This window comes from Amaranthus tricolor, chromosome 6 (assembly GCF_026212465.1).
Source record: "Amaranthus tricolor cultivar Red isolate AtriRed21 chromosome 6, ASM2621246v1, whole genome shotgun sequence".
Classification (NCBI taxonomy): Eukaryota; Viridiplantae; Streptophyta; class Magnoliopsida; order Caryophyllales; family Amaranthaceae; genus Amaranthus; species Amaranthus tricolor.
The window spans coordinates 28,122,852-28,147,505 of record NC_080052.1 but is presented as its reverse complement, the minus strand read 5'-3'; the positions used below and the strand labels follow the sequence as shown (position 1 = coordinate 28,147,505).

At 32.9% G+C, this 24,654-nt stretch overlaps 1 protein-coding gene across 1 annotated transcript; it reads right to left on the bottom strand.

Annotated features, from left to right (window-relative positions):
* Positions 1 to 5,177: 5,177 nt before the first annotated feature.
* Positions 5,178 to 16,032, bottom strand: LOC130815366 (aspartic proteinase A1-like). Its single transcript, XM_057681813.1, has 14 exons — positions 15,527 to 16,032; positions 11,755 to 12,123; positions 11,609 to 11,669; positions 11,061 to 11,155; positions 9,985 to 10,097; positions 9,668 to 9,836; positions 9,494 to 9,533; positions 9,014 to 9,078; positions 8,214 to 8,327; positions 7,717 to 7,781; positions 6,919 to 7,078; positions 6,711 to 6,830; positions 5,670 to 5,758; positions 5,178 to 5,583 (listed from the first exon to the last, which is right to left on the bottom strand). Exons 2-14 carry the CDS (start codon positions 12,115 to 12,117, stop codon positions 5,499 to 5,501), a joined length of 1,539 nt encoding a protein of 512 aa, XP_057537796.1. The 5' UTR covers positions 12,118 to 12,123; positions 15,527 to 16,032; the 3' UTR covers positions 5,178 to 5,498.
* Positions 16,033 to 24,654: the final 8,622 nt, after the last annotated feature.

Sequence of the window (24,654 nt, the reverse complement as noted above, 5' to 3'; positions counted from 1 at the left end):
AAGAATTGAAAGTAATTCGACCTAAAATATCATACCCAACACTTGTCTAAACACTTGAACGTATACCATTAACTCTATCACACCTTAAGTAAGGGGTGGATGCAAATCAAGTTTGTAATCTTTTATCATTTTAACTTTTTGTACCATATAAAAGAACAAGCCCAATGAAAAATTTGTTGTGATAGTTTTAACTAAAAAAAATTTATAAACTAAAAAAAATGTTATATTAGGTTATTAGTTTGTGGTAATAAAGTAAAGTTAAACAAGTATAGAAGCAGCTAGTGGATGTATATATTATTACGAATATAAATGAAGTTATGCAAAATTTTGGACAAGCATGCCAATGGCATTGCTTCATGTATTAAAATGCATTAGATACCACACAAAGAATATACTTTTGATGATGGATATTCACGAGTTTATTCCATTATGATCACCATTTTCTTATTAATTAAATATTACAAAAATATTATACCATCATCAATAATTTTCAACATGTGTGATTTATGGGAAAATATAAATTATGATGCTTTTATAGAGTAATGTGTAGAAGTATTTATATTTTGTACAAATTGTTGTGTGAGGACTAAGGTACTCTCATTGTGAAACGCGTCTTATATAACTCAATTAACAAATTATGAGAATATTAAAATCGTTTAATTTTAATGTTGTTTCACTAAGAGTCGATCTCTTATAAATAAAATTTACGTTATATGATATAATTTAAATGTGTAAATTTAATTTTGAGATTAAATATTATCAAATGAGGTTGTTTCTCAATACAAATGTCAAGTTAATAGAAAAGTGAAAAAAATGCAATGAAATTAATTGCATTGTAATCTACAATAGATATTTGTAGGCCAACGCTTTAGTTAAAAGAATTAGAAAATACCATATATCTTTTTTATGAAAGATAATATGATAGTTAAAACAACTAATAAGATAAATGTAGTATATTTCTCCATTAAAATTTTAAAAAGAGAATTTATGGGCCGTGTTAAGGTATTAGGATTCTTTTTATTACTTTTCTCAATTACATATTTTAAGATTTTGACATCTATTCTAAAATAAAAAATAAAATCTCAAAATTCCTCATATTTTCTTCTATCAAGCAATTCTTATCATTAGATTTGAGTAATGAACCCTCCATTGCATTTTAAATAATGGGAAGGATCTAACTCGGGTTTAAACTGAGCTGCTTCACGCAGTAAGTAAAAGATCGTGCCATTGGCGGTTGCTTATACAAGTGAACGATAGTCCTCATTGGGTCCTCACATGGCGGCACGTGAGCACGTGCTAAGCAAGCTGTGGCTAGATGGCATGAATCCACATAATTATTTTGAGAATTACATATTCCTCTGTATTTTAATAGTTTTTATAATTTTCGTAGTAATTATTGTTTATCAACTGATCTATCATATAAAATAATATTAAAAATTAAAATCGTGCATTAGATAACATGAAAAACAGAAAATGTAACAACTATTAAAAATCAAAGAAAGTATCAACATAATAGTTTAACATTTTCATTTCATTCTTAATAAAGATTTGATTCTTACTACTTATAAAATAATTAAATTTTCTGTTATTCTTACATGTAGATAGAGTAGGATTCTCCTTACTTGTCGTTAGAGAAGGATTCCCCAACCTTAATAGATCTAAATCAATTAAATCACCTTTTGATTATTTGTTTAATTTTGATGGAGTTAAAGATTTTAACGACTCATAAAATTATGTGCATTTATATTTATTAAAAATTTGAATAATGATGGCAGTTTGATAGCCAAAATAAATCGAAAAAAATATTAATAAAAGTTTAAGTGGAAGATTTGGATTTGATTTTCGTGGTCTTACTTAATGAATTCATCTAAAATAATAGGCTTTGCTTATATTAATTTTTGTACGACTTCGATCATAGAGTATATTATATTCATGGAAAGTTGACGTTGTGGTTTTGAAATAATAATTATTAAAAGGACTAATAAGTCTAATAATTACTAGATTATATATAATATATAAGTTTATAAAAGGTTTAAAGAGATAATGTAAATTAAACGTAGGACTTCCAATCATTAGAAGAGTTTCCTAAGATTAAGTATAAGTATGCAACGAACATGGGCTTGTTGAGTGGATTACAATTATTTGTATACACTACAAGTTATAAGGAGTTGCCTTTTTCTACACGCTTACTTTTTTCCAATTTTATTTTTAAGTGAAATAAATTAAAATTTATGGGATAATTAGTTAATTATGCTTGTAATCTTTGTCATTAAAGAGTATGATTGCGCACATTGATATAGATGTAAGGTAGTTGTGGAGATAGTTGTAAATTGTCTTAGTCTCTTATGTAATTAAGCAATTGCAATCATATGTCAGATTGTCAGATATTTATCTATCTGATTAGATGTGTAACTTATCATTGTTTGATAAAAGTTGTTATGATAATAGTGTTAAAATATTTTTTTATCATACAAAATGTAAGGAAAACTTCAAATGTTACTTTTGTTTTTAGAAAATTACAAGTTATACCTTGTAACATTCTAATATAATTACACGCGTTACTAAACACTACTTGATAAGACACTTTACCTAATAATAATGATATATATTTTATAAATAGTCTATTTAAATTGAAAGTTGGATTGTAACTATCACTTTTTATATATGTAAAGTCTTTAGTTCCATTCTTACCTAGTGCACCCCTTTTCTCGTCCTACCTTTGTAATCAGAGGTATTCAAAATAGACTCGACAATCCGATAGTTATCCGACGTTGTAACTATGCTCGATTTGATCCAACTTCAAATTGAATTCAAAATTATATAAAAATCAATGTGGACATAAAACTCGATTTAAAACCCACCCGAAACATATAATCCAAAATTGATTCGATAATAAGAACGAACAACTTAGGAAAACGTGGAACCCGACCACCAAAAGAAAATGATCTCTCAAGGAAAAATGGAAAATATGTCTTGCAAGTATTGAAAAGGGTGTGAACAAAGAAGTTGAAAAGTGGAGAAACTAAAACATATAAAAGAAGAAGCATAATAAAAGAGTGTAACAGCAAAACAAGTAAAGTGAGAAAAGAATACGACAGGGGTTGTAAATCACAAGTAAAGTTATGTCGAAAGGTGGTAAACTCTAAACTGTAAATAACAAATACACGTTGAAAGTTTTCTACTCCAGCCTACCGTTGCTTCATAAAGTTATGCACCAATTATGTGTTTTTCACTTGCTTTTTATACTTTGCATAGTTATATCTATCTAAGTATCTATCTATACAATGCACTAATAAAAAAACAGATATTAACATTATACATGTTATTTTATGATAAATTAATTTCCGCTTAAATTACACATTAACGTGCCTAACGAGTTGTGAAAAAAAAATTTATTGTTTATCATGAGTTAGCATATTAAGTTTACACAAATTGTTGTGAGAAACAGTCTTTTCTTTTCGAGAGACGTATTAGATATACGGCTACATAGTCCAAGCCATATAAATTAAAAAAAAAATAAGAATGTGAACTTCTTATTTTAAAATCACGTCTCTTTGAACAACGATATTTCACAAAAATATCTGGTTTAATGTATCATTTAAAATTGATCTTGGTAAGGAAATCAAATAACAATATTAATATCCTAATAATAGATTATAATTAAGGCAAGAAATAAAAAATTACATCTATATTGAAGATTGGATGTATTTCTAATTTTTAAGATTAAACTATCGATATTAATTGTAAGCATTTATTTAATACATTAAAATTAAGTGTTTATACTCCTCCTTGTTCTGATTAAATATCTCATTTGCTTTTTTACATTATTCACATTTAATTTTAGTTTGTATCCTATTCTCAATTTATACGTTTAAATATATATATAATCAAGTGGAATCTTATTAGAATTGTCTTAATGTTATCAACTTCTTATTATCTTTAATTATGCACAATTTAAGATTAAATTAGTGCATTAACTCAAAAGATATTTTCAATCTTTATGCAAGACATTGGTATCCATTTAGTTTTCACTAATTTAGTGTCATGTTATGCTCCCATTTTTGAGAATCTAGATTTAAATCTACCTAGATCATAACTCTAATCATTTGATTAAAAACCTAATTAATATGTTTAACAATAATATATAGAAAAATTGAAACCGAGTTAGTTCAACACACATGAAAAAGTAAGCGTTTGACCCTCCTTATATTGTATAGAAAATAGCCGCATCAGTTCAACACACATAAAAAATAAGTGTCTGATCGTTCCTTTAAAATTAAACTATATAATAATGATTAAAAACGAAAAAACGCGTTGATTCAGCACTGTTCGGCACTATACTATGTGAAGCTATTACACTTGATTTTGATTGCTTTTTTTCTCATGTAAAGACCAAAGTAAAAGCTGAAAACAGCTTTCCAGTACCAAAACATGAAGAAATGCGCGCCATCACAGACTTGATTCATCCATGAACAGCTGCAACGTAACGAACCATGAGGTATGCTATACACTAGCCAATTGCCATGGTCCATAAATATCATACCAGTTCGCTGTCGGACCTACCCCAGTCCTCTTGGGTTATGACTAGGGGTGTTCAATGGGATGGACCTCCATTTTGAGCCCTTATTCAGCCCGATTTTAAAAGGGCTTCAACGAGCCAGGCCGAAATCGGATTATACTATAATTAAAATGAAACGAGTTGGCAATAAACATGTCTTTGTAAATAACATGATTCATATATAATTTTAAATTCCAATATTATAAATAACAACGTCAACAGAATTATTGATATTTTTTCAGTTTAATTACTATTATAAATAATAGTTTAATGGGTCTAAATTGATAAATGGGGTTAAAATAATTTTCAATAGTAAATATAGGCCGGGTTGGGCTGGCTAGGCTATAAAAACCCGGCCCATTTTAAGTCCATTTTAATCATAAAGGGGCCTTATCCGACCGAACCCATATTTACTTAAGCCTAGCCCGGTCCTTATCCAGCCTATTAAATACCCCTAGTTATTACTAGACTCTAGTAGACAACACAACATCCATACGTAACATTCTGTTACGTACGCTCCAATACCATGTCAAAAACCAACTTAATTAAAAGGTTAAGCTGATGCTTAAGGCCCAAGAAAATATTATATAATCTAACACTTAAGTTTGCTTGCTTTCAAGAATCAATCAGAAATAATTTCTTTGTTAGTAAGAGTAAGGTTGAAAACATCCTACCTCAAAACCGTCAAGATGGGAGCCACTTAATAACTCGAGGTAATGAAATGTTATCGCCAATCTGAGAAATCCAAATGATTTAACAAAAGTAAATAACAAACTCTCTCATACAGATATTTACAAAAGTACTACTGTCCAGAACGAAAGGGGGTCTGAGGGTGAAAACTCCGCACTTTTAGCTTGAAAGTTTACAAGTGAAATCAAAGCTAATATTCCAAAGCACCCACTGAACACACAAAACAACTTTAAGAAAAAGCAGGGCAATGTCATGCAGCTTCAGCAAATCCAACTTGGAGATTTCCAGCGTCGAACACCGTATGATACCGACCCATGAAGACGTCGCCAAGAATCCTACGGTTTTAAGTTTCCAAATCGAATACCAATGATTATTTACGCTATGAAAGCAATAAACCATAGTAAGTTAAGGAATATATTACCAGATTGGTCCACGAGGAGGGGGAACATCCATAGCAGTAAATCCGCTAATGCATTGTGCCATAGGTCCCTCGCCAACCTTCAGTATGTACTGAGCATATATATATTCGGGAAATTGTTAGTATCGACTGTTGACAGCTAGCACAAGTGTTAAGACCATTACACTACAATTTGACAATTTACATGCCAGTTTCATCTCTACAATGTTCAGTACAGGACAGTTTCTTACAAGGTCACATAATTTGCTCAAATTATAGTCTGTTTTGTTCTATTTTCGGTTCATTTTGAGTGACTAGCTAATTTAAAAAGCAACTTAGTTGTATGTTACACTAGTTTCTTTTGGTCTCTTTGAAGTTTGAACCCTAAATTTCAGGCTAGATTCGGCCCAGCTTCTAATCAGGTAAAGCTTTACTAAGACATCCACCACCCAGGAAAAGCAACATGATATTACAAGTTCCAGAGCTCTAGCTTTAACGGTGTAAACCCATATAGAGAGTATGAACCGATCTGATGGCCCGAATGGGGGCACAAGACCGGACTTTGACCCATGCTAAAAGACCTTACATAACCGATCTGATGGCCCGAATGAACACCTCTAGGCGAACCATTGAAGAGTGAAATCACGCTTCAATCCATTCATTATGAACAATATTGAAACTCAATACAAAACACTAAACTAACATTTTACGTTCCTCGTTTGCATCAAGATAGAAAAACTTGACTTTTTTCTTTATTTTGCAATGGTTTCATTATTTTCTACTTTTTTGATACAATACTTTTGATTTATGATTAGTGTCATGATTATAGTACCAGCTTATAATCAATGTATTTGGACAAAGCCATGGCCCTATCTTTTCAAATCGAAGATCATTCGTGTAACATTGGGCCAAAATACATGGTTTAACAAAATAGAAACCAACAGAAAATTGATTTAAAAGCTTATTGTATTCACTTGATAGTTGCATCAGATTCAGCCAAAACCCAAATAGGATTATCAAATATGAGGCATCACATGAGTCATGACATGAACGAATATACTTTACCTCTTCCGGACGAAGTTCAAACTCTTTCCCTGCAATAGTAAATGAAACCGGGGGCATCTTAGATATACGATTACAATCAACCGAGGATTGTCCCATTGGATTCGGAACTCGTTCACAAAGCTGCATGTTCCACAAAGCAGTCGATAATGAAATAGAATTCTACAAGAGATATATTTTACGATGCTCTCAAAGACTCAAATACACTTACCTCGTTTACGTAACTTAATATGCGATCCTGGGTTACATTTTGCTTGAGTTGACTCTGCATCCACACAACAGCCATCTCACACGCAGGGCACATACCATCATTCAACCCTTCGGAAGATCCATCAGAATTCTCCTTATTTACCACCGACTCGATACCCATGCTGCAAGTAGTGGATTCAACTTAATTATCACGATGCAACAATATGTTCACTTGCTAGTACCATAAAGGGTACACCATTCAAGAATGGTTAAAACGGAGTATGTCACTTTGACTTAACTACGCACACAAGTATTTGACTCAGCTCTTCATAAAAAAATATTTATTACTTTGGTGGAATATGAAGTATCAAAGCGCGATATACCCATGTCGGAGTATCAAGGACCCGACAAGAGTATTTAGGAGAAATGTAGAATAACATAGCCTATTAATATGGGAAAGGTATGTATCCTTTGATTCTTCTTTAACGTTTGCTCCACTTGATCAAAAGACATGAGGCCTTTTCTTATCAAATGGGGAAAAATTGGAGGACGGATTTTTTTTTACTTGCCTGCGGATGACATTTTATATTGCCTAAACTTCATCTTTGACTGTCATTTCCTTTTTATATTCTTCGGATAATCTGTTTTCTCACAAATATAGATGAGCTTTCTATGTCGGAAAAATTATTGTCGAAGAGTTGAAAATTTAAACATAAGCTAACTACCACCTTACCATAAAAAGCCAACCGCCACATTTAATCTACGAAAACAAAGGAATATAAAACTCAAGATTAAGTTATATATAATATCCAACACCTACCTAACACCGTGAGTGCCATCGTAGGTGCATACACCGATTTGGGAACAGATCCTCTTAAAGGACTCCTATCAAATTTCAAATACAAGAAAACAGCATAAATTAACTAAACATGAGAAATTTTGATTTATAAATGCCAAGTATGCAGCTATATTCAACATGCATAGAATAATGAATTAACGGCAACTGAATACATATAAAACTTGTGTACATTTAAATTCGTCATCACCTTCACATCAGATTCTTCCAGTGTCACATGATTTGCTAATCTAATCTTGAATCACGAATCAAAAAAAGCCTAATATTGCCAGTTTTGATCTGTTTTTGGGATGTTTTTAGCTGACAATTTATGTTGCACAAAATTTTTGACAAAATAGTAAATTTTCAAGACTTTAAGAACAAGCACAGAAGATGATTGCAACTTTGGAGAGAAATATACAGCAAAACAATTCATGTAATCAAAGAGTAGAAGTGATAATAGACAAAGATACTAAACTCACCTCTGAAAACAAAAGATCAATGATTGTTTGGCCATATTGCTCCACCACATTCTTACACGCCTGATTGGTGACACCTGACGCCCCAATAGCGTGGTTGATTTGCGTAATAACACTCTGCATTAAATACAATGGTCATTGATTCGGGTTTTTATTCGCCAATCTTATGTTTAATCAAGTATTGCACTCATTAGCAATAACAAAATTTTCACAAGGGATTCTAATAGGGAAATCTTTTCAGGTCAATAAAGCTTTCAAGGTTTCAATCGAGGATATGAAATGTCACATTGATTCACAATGACGATCTTGAGCAAAGATAAGACATCAACATGCACCAAGTGGCACAACCGCGTTAAATAAGTTGAAATTTGTGGAGTAGAAAATAAGATAGAAATAAAATTACAAGAATTAATTAAAGAAATTTGAAGACAATTTGAGTCATTGAAGAACCCACAACCCAAGTTCATGGGGAGTGTTGGAAAAAAAGATAAAACACGTTAATAGTTGATTATTTCTTAATATCTTTAGTGATATCTTTTAAAGTACTTAGTTCGGGATTATAATTATATTTTTTCTTTATTTATCATTCAGAACTTTTATCTCTTAATTGGTTACAAAATATCTTTTTCCTAATTTAGTTAGGACTTAATGTTATAAATAGAGGTCCATCAAATGTAGATGAAATATTAAAATACAAGCAATTGAAAAACTTATTTTTATAAACTTGTTTTCTTTGTCTAACTGTATTACCGACGGACAATAATGTAGTGACAACTATATAAAGGATGAAATAGAAGGCTAACCGTGGGTCCGGCCAACAAAGAAGTTCCAGAGTCTGCAATAGCTGCGCATCCACCAGAACAGTACCCTGAAGAAAATAACCATGTTCTTCAGCATCAATAAAAGCAAACCAGGAGACACAAAAAGAATTTTTTTAAAAGAAGTTCCTAGTGAAATTAATTATTTTGACTTTGTATATAGAACATTGTCAAAATTAATCCTGACTCCCTCTACTTGTGAGGGTTTACTAATGTGTTCATAATATATTAACAAAGTTATAGTCTATGTCACTTGGACTCGGGTACAGATGTTGAATACTGGTACGTGTCTCAAGTGTCAGATACATCCAAATATTCAATTTACACCTAAATGTAGTGTCTAAGTGCCATACCAATATCTGAGCATCAACGATCGGACACGGGTACGTGAAGAAAAATAAAGAGCCCCAGTAACATAGGTTACAGTTTACTAACGTGTTTGTAATATATCAACAAAGTGCATACCTGTCGTTTTTCCATTGATAAGAACATCACCCATATCGAACTGCCAACATACAGAACGTGCGAGTAAGATTCTATAAAATATTTAGGAAAATTTGTAAATAATACTCTCAACTATTGCTCATATATTTATGTTACATCCACAATTTTAAACAAGGCCGCCAAACAAATATATACCTGCCAATAACCTTTCCTTGACACAGGAACATATGTGTGTTCACCTTTATAGTGCTTTGGGTCAACCCCGCCAAAGACTATTTCACCTCCCTCTTCGTCTTCTGCCTTGCGGTTGAGCCAAAATGAAAATACAGGATCCTTTACCAGCCCTTGCTTAACCATATTGTCCCTTTAACATAAATTAGTTATGTCAACATTTGAGTACCCAGAATGAAGCCATATACAACCCCTATGGATGCCCCATCCCAAGATCAAATACATTAAAATATCCGCCCAACTAAAACGAAATTTCATCGGGATTTTATCAAGGGGTTTACCATACTGGAACAGCACCCCCAACTGCAATTTCTGGGAATCCAAGTCCAAGTATGCCATCAAACTTAGCAACCATGAATGTAATACTAGGTTCTCTAGTAGCCTCGATGAATTCCTGTAAATATAAATGTTTGTTAGGATTATTGGTAACTTTTGTTCACCAAGTGATCAAAACAAGTTTAAGATGATTAATCTAGCTTGTTTGTGTAAACAAGAAGAGGACAAAGTACCATTCTTGTGATTGGTTGGATGAGAATCAAGAAGTACCATAGTACATAGTACTATGGTAGTGGAGACTTGGGATGCAAGTGTTTAAGGTTTGTTGCACATCCCATTTCAGAAGCAAGGACAAAGTACTAAGTGCAAAGAGTGTAGGAGACCAAGGGAACAAGAGAACACACTGCCACTGTTGAGATGCAGGTCACTCGACCAAGCCCAGGTCGAGCCAAGGCTTCTGACCCCAGTTCGTGACCTTCTGGTTGCCCATTGCTTGTATACAGCTGCTGCCTCATTTTCCCACTATACTCCACTAAAAATACTAGTGTCCTAGGTCCTTAATACTTGCACCTAAGTCTCATTGTAATGGAGCAACCTTCTAGCTTATTTCTCACCCTATTAGCTCCTCTCTTCCTTACACTAAACCTCCATTGTAATACCTATCAAGTTTTATATTCTCTCCTTTAAACACATAATATTAATCCTAGGCTAGATGGTGGATGTAGCACATGTTTGGTAAACCACCTTAAAATCTTTGTCTTGATTATTTACTTTATTTTGCCATTCATCATTAACTTGCAATATTTGTTTCCAACACTTAAAAGACACATCATAAACATCAACTTAACTTCATATTTTTGATCCTTGAGTGGGTTTATACCTCTCCTTTCAATGTTAGAGCATATAACGTATAGTGTGAGAGAGCGTGTTAAGAGTATATAGCGTATCCTGGTGTCTCAACCATCAGCTTAAGCTTTTGGCCGAGTTGGTTCTTAACAATAAAATTAGTAGCTCCATTAGACTAATTTAACAATTATCACTTAGAAGTTATAAAAATAGGAGGAAAATTTATGCTACTTGCCTGATTCTTCACAACGAGTTCACCGACCTTCACACTATCTTCACTGAAGAAGCCAGATATAGCTCCAGTTCCATAACGAATAGCCGCAGATGTTCCTGAGTAATATCCATGAAATGGGTCAATTCAATCATGTATGGCATAGAAAAACCAAGATATTGTCTACTGGGAAATACCAGCGATATGGGAATTAAACCAAAAAACAGCAAAATGGTATTAGAGAATTTATTGAAACGCTACAACTCTATTCCACCAGGGAACTGGAATCATTAGCATTACACATCATTTAAACTTTCTTAGGTTGTTTTTACCCGTAGGCCAGGACCATGTCTTCAACAATACAAAACTAAAAGTATATAAGGTAGATATATATTTTGATATAACTAATTGAAATGAATCCAACCATTAATACCTTCGGTCGTTTTCGTACAAAAGGCACAAAAGCAAGATATTTTGATAATATTAATTGCAAATGCCAACAAAAATAGTGACCAATACAGGTGTAGAAGATATAATATTTTGAGAGAGATATATGAGAAAAGTAGATATACCATTCTTCTTGTAAGAACTTGATGCGCCAGACTTGTACTTGGAATGGAAGAAGCAAGCAATCTATAGCAAATTGTGAACATAAGAATGTAAGATAATCGGTATTTTACGACACAAAAAATAGCCAAAACTGCAACAATATACTGACCGATAAGTAGCACTTTGACGAAGGCACCCACAAGTTTGAACTACCAGTATCAAAAATAACGGTAAATGTCTGAGGAGGGGTTCCAACACCAATTTCCCCAAAGTACTGAGCATCCATGTAATTCTTGAGGGCAACAACATCATCCCCTGCATCTTTAGAGTTGCCGAAGTGATATTTATCAAGTAAAGATTTGAACATATCCCTTTCTTTAATCCCGTGTTGAGAAGCAACACGATTATTTGGATCAAACACCTTCTTTTTCAATCCAACTCTAAATAACCCTTTATTGGATACTGAAAAAACCGGTGGAAGTAGAAGAAGTGAAAGGAACAGCAGGACGATCAGGATCTCAAGTTTAACCATCTTTGCCTATTAAAACATTACATTAGATAAACGTTAAAGAAATGCAATGCAGATACATAAGATGACAGTTCTTATTCCAAAACAAAGGTAACCATGTCCTGTGACAATACTAGAACATCTTTCCAACTTCATGGTCGAGGCAATAACATTTCGACACACTATTACTCAACACATAATAGAAGTATTATGGATTATGGTGAAACTAATGACCTCAATAGCTAAAGTGATGTGTTGCATACGGAGTTTTCTAAAATCCAGATCATACCAATTTTGAAGGGGGAGGGGGGTGATCTAATGTTGATTGCACCAGTCTAATAAAATCCACAACTGTGAAGTGACTACTAACTAATACAATTTTATATGGTAAAACTACTTGGACTCTTTATTCCAGCTCAACTACCCTTATCGGTTCCCTCAACTCTACAAATTCCAACCTGTGTTACTCCGACTGTCTGACAATCTGACTCTTACTCTCATCACAAGTCAGAGTGTCAGATCATCCAACACATGTTAATAGTACGACACTCTACAATTCTATGTTACGCAGTCACGACAAATATGGCCCGCAGATTTGTGTTGACACAACACAAGACACATGACGGAGTACAACATGGCAAACATCAGGCGCAGATGACGTCACTCTAAAATTCTATGTTACGCAGTCGCGACAGATATAGCCCGCAGATCTGTGTTGACACAACACAACACACATGACAGAGTAGAACATGACAGAACATATGATGGATGACCAGACGTGGTCCTAGTCAGGCACAATTCCCTTTTTATCTTCATTTTTAGTTTATAATTTGTCATAAAACTAGCAGTACCCTTGCTACTTTTAGGCTTTGCTCCTTCCAAGTTTCAAAGTATACTCAACGATAAATTAACCATTAAATTGTATCTTCAATTATCTAATTTAAACAAATACTAGTTTATACTTCATACTATACCTAGTGAAGTTAGGACTAAAAGTAATGGAGGGCACATATATCAAAATCATGAAAAGGTTTTTCAGGTATGTAGATCAAAATTTGTGAAAACTTCAAGGTGTTTGAGCAATTCAGTTAAGTTGACAATGAGATCAATTTTAAGTATTGTGGTTTAAAATTTATAACTAAAATCAATAAAAATACTGCTTTGTGGGTTAAATATTCCATATATACTATAATTTAACTAATTTTTGAAGGTGAATGGCTAAACTTTGCCTACTAATACCTTTGTCACTACAGAGTATACCACATGTTTATAAAAAGGGGTCGTTTGGAAAGTGGAAATGAGAATTGTGCTACTTTGTATTGGACTAGAGGTTAAATTGATTGAGTGGAAGTTGCATGAATAATTTGATCCCTTGTTTGTATAGAGATAATTGTTGGTTGACTTGGGATTTATTATTAAGATCAAAGTTACAAAGACGCCGAAGAGATTTTAACAAAGACGAATGGGAGAAATTAAGAAGTAAGCTGTAATGAAGATTGAAGGGTAGTAGGTAATTTCCCTTCTAAATCTCAAATCCCACCCATATCCTCCTGCTTGAGACACTAAATGACTTGAGAGGTTAAGTCTCATTCTTATTCTCCTCCACTAAAAACACAGGATTTCTCACATCTTTCTCATTAAGTCCCATTCTAACCTCAACTCCCACCAAAAAAAACATCCCCAAATATAAATATTGTTGTTCTTGTGTCTATGTCCGAATTTCGGGTAGTACCAAGATTGTTAGCATTGACGAGTTCGACTCTTTGACATGAAAGTTATATGCTAGTAAGTAACTCAACTTAAACGGCTATATCTTTGAATGCTCAAGAGATCCTCAAATCCTTACTCATGTCCAACACCACATATTGAACGACTTGTATCCAATAAAACCCATACGAGTGATAGCATCCAACATGCATTAATGTGTACGCTAGATTATAGAATACATAACACGTATCAGAAGCCAACATAACGAAAGATTATCTAATTAATCAACCTCTCATTTCAAGTTGACTATTAAGCGTTGGATATGTAGAGGTTGTTGAAAATACTTCACATGTGAGACAAGATCCCACATCAATAAAATAGTGAGTTGTTGACTTCGCATATATAGTGGGTGAACTAATATTCCTACAACCATATGGTTTTGGAAAATAATGAACCTCACCAAGTGTATGTGCAAGTTAACGCTCTTGACTCGTGGATTTGTAGGCTCAAGCCCACGGGTCTCCCGTGTCCACACGAGTGGGCCATAGTGAAAATTATGTGACGAATTGTCACGACCTAATATGGTATCGGAGCCGAAGGTGGTTCCTAGTATGATGTGGCTCACATGTGAGGGGAGTGTTGAAAATACTTCACATGTGAGACAAGATCCCACATCAATAAAATAGTGGGTTGTTGACTTCGCATATATAGTGGGTGAACTAATATTCCTACAACCATATGGTTTTGGGAAATAATGAACCTCACCAAGTGTATGTGCAAGTTAACGCTCTTGACTCGTGGATTTGTAGGCTCAAGCCCACGGGTCTCCCGTGTCCACACGAGTGGGCCATAGTGAAAATTATGTGACGAATTGTCACGGCCTAATAGAGGTTGAGTATTTTAATTATCTACACTTCTAACTCAAAGGACTCTCATGGAAGGGGCATAATAGGATTCTAACATGTCATAGGGCTGCATTGGTTGAGTTACTACCTTGACACGGCCAGACACGGGACACCTCCATTTTGGATCATAATCACCAAATAAGGTATTCAAAAAGTCGCATATTAATGCACTTGACATGCACCCATGTCCATCACAGTAAACCAAAATGCGAGTACCATATATGATTATTTAAAAATTGATTCTTTTCGATTAGAATTATGAAAAACACAAAAAATAAAGATTGCTCACAACAGAAAATGCAATAAAATCCCCACATACTTCCTCATGTTGCTCACATATAGTAAATATTAATTTGATTTTTATTGCATAATTGTTAGATCAAATCGGGTTCGATTACAAGTTCAAGTGAATATCGAATTATCGGTATGGTTTGAACGCCTTTGCTAAAAGCAATGATATGATCATAAGCATTTGCAAAGAAGTTAAACTAGTATTACTCTTATAGTAAAATATAAAACTCATGCGTCTTATCTTATTTGAGCATGCAGCACTTCCCCGACTAAAGCCATGGGTTCGCTACTCGCTGTCTCTCCCCTTCCCTCAAACTAGCTTGTATTTACCAAGATATAAAAACCATGAAGAGATTTAACACATGCAACTAGATTCCCCGAATCTAAAGCAAATAATCAAACAAAAAAACTACAAATGATCATAAAAACGAATAAAAGAATGAAACTTTAAACTAATTTACAAACAACAAAGCTTAAAGAATCGAAATTTAACTAAAAAAATGAAAAAAATATTACAAAACAATACTTACAAATATCAGAAACCAGATATTGTCTGCGTAGATGAATTTTTGATGAGCTTTCTTCAATTGTTTTTATTTTCTGAAGTCAGAGATTTATAGACTTGTGGGCACTAAGATTATAAGTGTCAGGAGTTTTCTGCCTTTGTTTTTCATATATAAAAAAAATAAAAATTAAACTTGCATGAAATCCAAACCGTTGGTTTCTAAGAGATGCGTGTTCAATTCAACACCATTGGATAAGGATAGAGTTGAATCGTTTTACGAGTTTGGTGGGTCACTCAGTGAGTTATTGTCATGAAGAATTCGTTTGTTTAGTGGGATGGATCGTGTGAAGTAAGGTGTAGAATAAGGGAGTTGAGGATTTGGGTGTGATTAACGATGGTGATGATGCAGAAAAAGGGTAAGTGGGACCCAAGATGTCATAGTGATGGATTTCGTGGGTGTAGATGGGAGAAGGACAAGAGTGCGATAAAGTGTGAAAAATTTAGAGAAAAAGTTTGGGGAGTAAACTTGTGTGAGACAGCAACAGATTTTGGGTTACGTGGCGTTAAATAGGTCTATTTACTACATTCTTACAAGAAATGTTTTAGGAATTAGGAGTGAAAAAAATGAAAAATTTAATTATTAAAAAAATATTAAAATAAAGTTTGTGGAAAATACAGCAATGATAATTATTACAAAAATATTTAAATAATTAAAGTTAGTGGGAAACGAGAATCATAAGCAATATTAAAATATTAATGAAGTTAGTGAAAATATGTAGGAACTATAAACATTAATAAAATAAACTAAGAATAAACAATGTTAATTATGTCCAAAATTTGTAAAATTTGTGATATGAATAAAAAATTATCTAAGAAAACAACAAAATAAAACGATCCAACATGACAAATGAAAATAAATTTAAAAAAACAACCTCATTGTTCACTTATTAAAAAGATATTGTGCATGCAACTTTTGTTAACAAATCAACTCAACTAAAAGTTTAAGCTAATGGTTGAGGCCTTAGGATATGTTATGTAATCTAACATGCCCCCTCACACGAAAGCCATTTTGGCTAGAAATGTTGATGTAGCATAAGCCCTCCTCATACATAATGCTAAATATTTCACTTTTAATGAAGGGTGATTGAGATTCAAACCCATAACTTCTTATCACATATTCGCTTCCGATAACTCTAGGTATGTTGATGATTTAATTGTCTCAAGGAATAGTTTCGATTTCTTGTCTAATTTTGAAAGATACTTGTGTAGTTGAGTTCTTCTTTTACATGAATGAGCTTGGTTCTTTTTTTTTTCACAAATTCTTATGGGAAGACGGTCTCTTTTCATGGGTTGGCCCATTTAAAAAAAAAGAAATAAAATAAAAACATGTAATTATGGTAATTAAGAGTTAATTATGTTAGGTTAAGGTGTAATTGGAAACTGTAACCCATCATTGTTTTGTCCTTTGTAATACGCGTCATTTTCCCTCCCCCAAAACAGTAAGTCAGTAATCATTATTTTTTAAATAAAAAAACTTTTCATATTCAGAAACCTTCCATTTCAAAAACCTCTCATTTCTCCTTCGCCATTTTCCTTTCCTTTCTTCCTCTCATTTCCTTTCTCATGTGTGTACTTCGCCATTTTTTTCAATCAAAAATTAGAAAAGTTTTGTTAGTAATTACCTTACCTCAGTTTCCAATGAGTTTTGCAATCATGGGTCTTGGAATATATAAGGTTTTCTTGGAGACTGTTGTTGGCTGCTGAAACTGCTGTTTTTTTTTATTTGTGTTTTATATTAATTCATAAGAGGTAAATAGGCTTGGACTTGAGGGGCCGTCTCTCACGTAGACGATCTTTCAAGATAGTTATGGTTTTTTTTAGAGGTTACATTTCTTTCTTGATTTCTTCATACACCTCAGCATGATCAATGGGATGTTGCCATATGCGTAGTTCGATATTTGAAGTAATGTTCTAGATAGAAAACATGGGAATTGAAGTGGTCTAAAGGTTTGCTTGTTAGTTTAGAGGTTATTCAACATCAGAAATCTATGAATTTCTACTGTGACAATCAGTTTGGATTGAGTCTTACTAGAAAATATTATATTTTTATGAAAGTTCCAAATACATGGAGATTGATTGTTATTTCCTCTAAGATGTTTTACAATATCATACTACACATACCTTTCGTCTTTATACTCATACTCAATTAAAATACAAACGTTATGTCATTTTTGAAGTGATAATTGATTAATTACTAATTTTAGCCATTAGACAAAATACTAATATGCTCAATTAACCTATTAACTTAAAAATAATAAATTAAAAACATCATTACTCAGTTACTTAAACACAATGATTACTGATGAAAAAAATATTAAATTATATCCATCAATAAATAACCCAAAAATTAAAAACTAGTCATTAACAAGGTCACGATCACGAATGACCAATAATTATGAAAAATCATTGTCATTTATTATACTATCACCTTTTCATCTATGTAAAAAATATTATAGCCCTTTTTTTAAAAATAAATAAAAATTAAATATATCAAAAAAAATTAGACCCCTCAAATTAACTAGACCCTAAGCTGTCGCTCATAGTGTTCTTGTTATAAAATCGGCCACATATATATATATATATATATATATAGATATATATATATATATATATATATATATATATATATATATATATATATATATATATATATATATGTATATATGTATATATATATATATATATATATATATATATATATATATGTATATATATATATATATGTATATATGTATATATATATATATATATATATATATATATATATATATGTATATATGTATATATATATATATATATATGTATATATATATATATATGTATATATGTATATATATATATATATATATGTATATATATATATATATATGTATATATGTATATATATATATATATATATATATATGTATATATATATATATATATATGTATATATGTATATATATATATATATATGTATATATATATATATATATATGTATATATATATATATATACACTAAACTTATATATGACAAACCACGAAACTATACTACTTTTTAGCGAAAACAATTAATAAAGAAAAACAAATAGTAATAAATGTTTTACTTTTTGGTAAAAATATTATGTTGCAAACAGAAATGCATTATTAGAAGTAAATTGTAGACTAAAATAATATTCCTATACATCAATCCTAATACGATTCCTACATATATATATATCAATAATAATACTCCAATTTTATATTTTCTAATAATCAAATCACTTGATTTTTACTAGTTACCATTATTTGCATGGTCGTCACTAGTAACGGTACCATTAGATGAAGCATTACCTTCAACACTATTATTTTGCTTTGGAGTATCAACCGCAAAGATGAGCGACACGACAGCAGTAGCAAGTGCAGTTGTAAAATTGGGGTCAGATGCTAAGGCTGATGCAATGGCACTTAGATTAGTGTCATTAGACGCTGCGTGTTGATCAAGAGATTGCATAGGAGCAGCGTTTATGCCTTGTGGAGTTTGAGTTTGTAAGCCTGAAAGCATTGATTGGGAAATTAAGCTTGTAAGGTTGGGTTGAGTTTGAGGAAGTGGGCTTTGTTGAAGGGGGTTTGGTAAGTTGGTTAAATCTAAGTTAATAGTTGGATAAGGAGCTGAAGGTGAAAGTGTTGCCATGTTTGATAAACCAGGAAATATGGTGTTTAGTTCGTCGGCGCTGGATGTGGAACTCATTAGTAGCATGCTTGCCGCTGATGAAGTAGCCTTGGCCATCATCATTGCTGTTGGTGGTAATGAATGGTTATGCTTTCCGTCATAGGTTGTAACCACAATTGTCCCGTCTTCCGCACATTTTTGAACCTTCAAATTAAAAAAATATATAAAAAAAAAATTAGACTCTTTGATTTTGTACTCGTGAGTGAAACTATAATCAGGGTCTGGAAAGGAAAGGGAGACGATAATCCATAGCCCATAAAAGCAGATATGGCCAAACATTCTCTCAGCTCGAAAGATACTCCCCTATTCTTCTAATTAGTCCTATTTGACCTTTCATCAATTTTTAAGTGGGTCAAATGAGACCATTTAGAAAGGAGAGAGAAAGAGTAATAAGTAAATTGTTAATAATTCTTCCTTAGATTAATTGTAATTAAATGGATCACTGAGGGTGTGCGAGGTGATCAACCGCACAGGCCCCCTCTTTCTCTGTGTATGAAAAAGTTAATAAAAAAATATGTTGAGTTTATTTAATAAATTAAATATATTTACTATAAATAAGGCGCACAATAAAAGTTTTGCACAGAGCACCAAAATTTTTAAGACGGCTCTGATTGTAATAAGGTAATGTGAGTAGGGGTAATAAGGTAAAAATACATACTATAAATAGAAACGTGACTAATAAGGTAACTTAACCCTATTTAAAAATGAGACTAATGAAAAGAATAGGAGGAAGTATAAAATAAAGGTGCAGGGAATCGAACCCCGTGCCTCTCGCATGCGAAGCGAGCACTACCAAATGAGTTCATCCCAATTTGTATTTATTAGAAGTAATATTTTGTATATCTTGCAAAATCTTTTTATTATTAGTAAATATTGTATAGATTATTTAGTTTCCAAAACTTGATTATTCCATCTTGTATTTATTCTCCCAAATTCATTAATGAAAGCAAGGAAAATCATTTCCAATATGGTATCATTGCCTAGGTTTTGATCACTCCTTTCTCCCTTTCCTCTTTTCTTGCCGCCAACCACCACTCTTGGTGGTGCCTCCTCTTCTCCCTCTTTTCTTTTATTTCTTTCTTGCTTCTTATCATGGCTTCTTCCAAAAAATTACACCCGGCTATATTGGTTACTAACATTAAAACTTGTGTTCCCATTCAACTTGATGATGAAGGCACGAATTTCAATACTTGGGTAACTCTCTTTAAGCTTCATTGTCAGGCTCATCTTGTGGATACCCATATTCTTCTCGATGACTCTACTAAAGCATCGGTTTCTAAGGACTCCGAATGGCAACGTCTTGATGATATTTTCCGCACGTGGATTCATGGTACTATCAGTCCTTCTCTTGTTACATCGATTGTCCGTCCCGATGATAGTGCTTTTAATGCTTGGACTCACATTTAAAATAATTTTCAAAACAATAAAACTTCTCGTATTCTTCATCTTGAGTCCAAATTCAATGATATTTCCCTTGCTAATTTTTCGAATGTGAAGGCTTATTGTAACGAACTTAAGAATCTTGCTACTTCCCTTAACAATCTTGGCACTTCTATTTCTGACAATCGGTTGGCTCTTCAAGTTCTTCATGGTTTGACTACCAACTATCGTACCTTTCGATCCTTGATTCAACACATGTAACATCTCGGAATAACTCGGGTCATACGAAAAGGAGAAGTTCATCTTTTAAAAAACGGAACAAACTGTAATCCGAGTCAAACCGGGATGTTAGAAACAGTTTAAAACAGTTTTGAAGTTAAGGAAACGTGCAGATCGAGTTCTATTAGCGTTATTTAAAACTATTAGATAATAAGAAATACTTAGCAGCGGATAAGAAACGAAAAGTCAAATCTACTTATTACAACTTGAGAGCGAAAGTCGTCTCATAAAAACCAAATGCTCTTTAACTAAACTTTGAAGTTCTTTTTAAGACTTCTTTACTTTAATAATTTATTTCTTCAAGGGACAATTCTCACTCCCCAGACCTGCAACTTAACTTACTGCTAGTCATTGCCCAGATAGGACACAACATCATCGCAGGGTCGTTAAGACCAAAAGCACACGTCAGCGAAAGTCGCATACCAATAAATAATAACATCGAGAAAGTTTAATTTGATTAATTAACAATTCACAGAACCGTACGCTTGATCATACTTATTAAGAATATTTATTTTTCTTGTAAAAGTTAGTCAGCTATATTGCTGTACTATCCGGCCATACTGCCAGTACTATCCAGCCATACTGCCGGTACTTTCCAGCCATACTGCCGGTACACACCAAACTCCATAAGTGAGACAATACATTAGGGGGAGCTAACCCCTAAGCAAGCCTCTACCATAGACACTCGCCATACTTCGGTGCCTATGGTTAAGTATGCATACCCCCCGCGGTGGCTCATAAAGCCCTCATATGCCGCGAGTAATTCTTTTCCACCAATTGACGACATACTACGTCCACTTTTTAAGTTAGTGAGGTCATACTACCTCTACTTTCAAAACAATATATAAAGATTGACGTCATACTACGTCCACTTTTGAGTTAGTGAGGACATACTACCTCTACTTAAGTTATTGAGGACATACTACCTCTACTTATCATAACAATGTATAGAATTATTGATTCGAACGATAGCATTATTCGTTCTATATACCCATGCCTTACTTTTGGGTATCATTAATACATGATACATCGATCTATTGCGAACCACGCTGCGTGTACATACCTTAAACGAAATAACCAACTCGCAAGCGTCTCAATCAATTCCCGGTCACGAACCGACTTCCTACAAAGTTCAATCGTATTCGGGAAATAAGCACACATACACATTTTCCTCAATCACACATAACACACATATTCAATTACGTCCATACCTAGAATGCTACACACAATATGAACATCCATCACATACTACAACATGGTATAAACACAAAACTGGACAGCTTATACATTCTGTCCAGAAACTCATCTTAATACTGTCAAACTGAAAATCCGACTTCACCGTTGCGTCCGGAAGGCGTCAAAACCCCCGGGTACCAAATTTCATAATTTATAACATAGTATAAGTATTTTTAACTTAATTTCAAAGCCAAAAATGCTCCAAAAACACAAATTTTCCACTATTTCAAAACCTACGGGATTCCATTTTTTTATCACCAAAATATAAAATTTCAATGCTTTATTCTTTAATAAATCTAAACAATAAAATTTACATAATTTCCATGATCACATACAAAAATAAATTTTAATTAATTATCTATATTTTTCTTAAAAATAATTCTTTTTACTCCAATGTTCAAACACAAACACATCACATATATATACATGCAAATTTTTCTTCTATCAACCTTATACTTCTCTTTTATTAATCAATAAAAATAAATTTCCATCACCACATACACACATTTTTTTTTATGAACAACCATTTTTTTTTTTAAATGTATATATATATATTTATATATATATATATATTTCAATCATTCATCAAACAATTCTACACACACATGTGCACAAATCTAAAACCCTAAAACCATACATTAAATTTAAATAGAAAAAACATCATACATCTAAAACCCTAAAACCATATATTAAATTTAAATAGAAAAACATCATACATCTAAACATAAATTTTTAATTCATGAACAAAATCATAACTATAAAATCACACATATAAAAACATAGAAATTTAAATTAAAACCTAAAAATAAAACTAGGTTAAGAATTACTTACAATTGCTCAAGAACACACCAAAATTTGATGAACCAATTTGATGATATTAGGCGTGAGGATTAGAGAAACTTTGAGAGTATTTTTTTTTTTTTTTTTTTTCTTACTTGCAATTGAATTTGAAAATGAAAAGGAGTAAGGAAAGGAATAAGGAAAGGAAAGGAATTGATTAAGGATTTATGAGATTTTATTATAATAATTTCCTTAACCTTCCATTTACTCAAATGGAAGTTACAAATCCTCCCAAATATTCCCATATGGCCGGCCAACCTTTGCCATTTCCCTTTTTTTTTATTTATTTATTTATTTTTTTTTTTTGAAATTAAAGATAGATTAGGAAAAGATTTGGACATAAAATGATTTTAATTGCCTTAAAAGTTGGATTCTCATGATTTAACCTACTAACAAAATAAATAATAAATGAAATATTTTTTTTTTCTAAAAAGAATAATAATAATAAAAATAATAATATTACTAGCAAATTATTTAATATATCGGGGAAAATTTCGGGGTGTTACAGACTACCCCCCTTAAAAAGGTTTTGACCCCAAAACCTCAACGTACAAACACAAAACACGCACCCATCAAACACAAAACACACACAACCACACATAAAAAAAAACACACAACCACACGATAAAACAAGCACACAACAAAAGAAATAGATCAAAGTAACTCAAAGCGCGCAAAATCCTACCGCTTCCTATCCCCTTAAAAAAGTTACGTCCCCGTAACTTACTAACCTGAGGAAAAAGATGCGGATACTTCTCTCGCATTGACGCTTCTGTTTCCCAAGTTGCCTCTTGTGACCGATGATTGGACCATAAAACCTTAACCATTGCAATATCTTTTCTCCGAGTACTGCGAACCTTTCTATCTAAAATATGGACAGGTTGCTCTTCATAGGTGAGGCTTTCATCAAGTTCTAACGGTTCCGGGTCTAAGACATGCGAAGAAGCCGCAACATAACGTTTTAACTGGGAGATATGAAAAACGTCATGAACCTTACCCAACGCATTAGGTAACGCTAACCGGTAAGCTAACTTCCCAATCCGCTCCACAATATCATAGGGGCCAATGAAACGCGGGCTCAGTTTCCCACGAGCACCAAAACGAACCACACCTCTCATCGGAGATACCCGGAGTAAAACTTTGTCGCCCACTTCGTACTCATCAGGCCGACGTCGGAGATCGGCGTATGATTTTTGTCTATCCTGGGCTGCCTTCATTTTCTCGCGAATCAACTTTACTTTCTCTGTCATTTGCACCAGCATGTCAGGTCCTAAGGTGACGGATTCAGTAAAATCATCCCAACATACAGGACTACGGCACTTACGACCATACAGTGCTTCAAACGGAGCCATTTGAATCGTTGCCTGATAACTGTTATTATAAGAGAATTCTACTAAATCCAAATGTTCATCCCATGAACCTTGCCATTCCATGGCTATTGCTCTCAACATGTCTTCTAGTATCTGATTGACACGTTCAGTCTGACCATCCGTCATAGGGTGAAAAGACGTGCTATGAAGAAGAGTGGTCCCCAAAGCCTGCTGTAATGACTTCCAAAAATGTGACAAGTATCGAGTATCACGATCGGAGACAATAGTACGAGGTATTCCGTGATATCGAACAACGTATCGAATATAGGCACGAGCAAGTTGTTCCATATCCCACT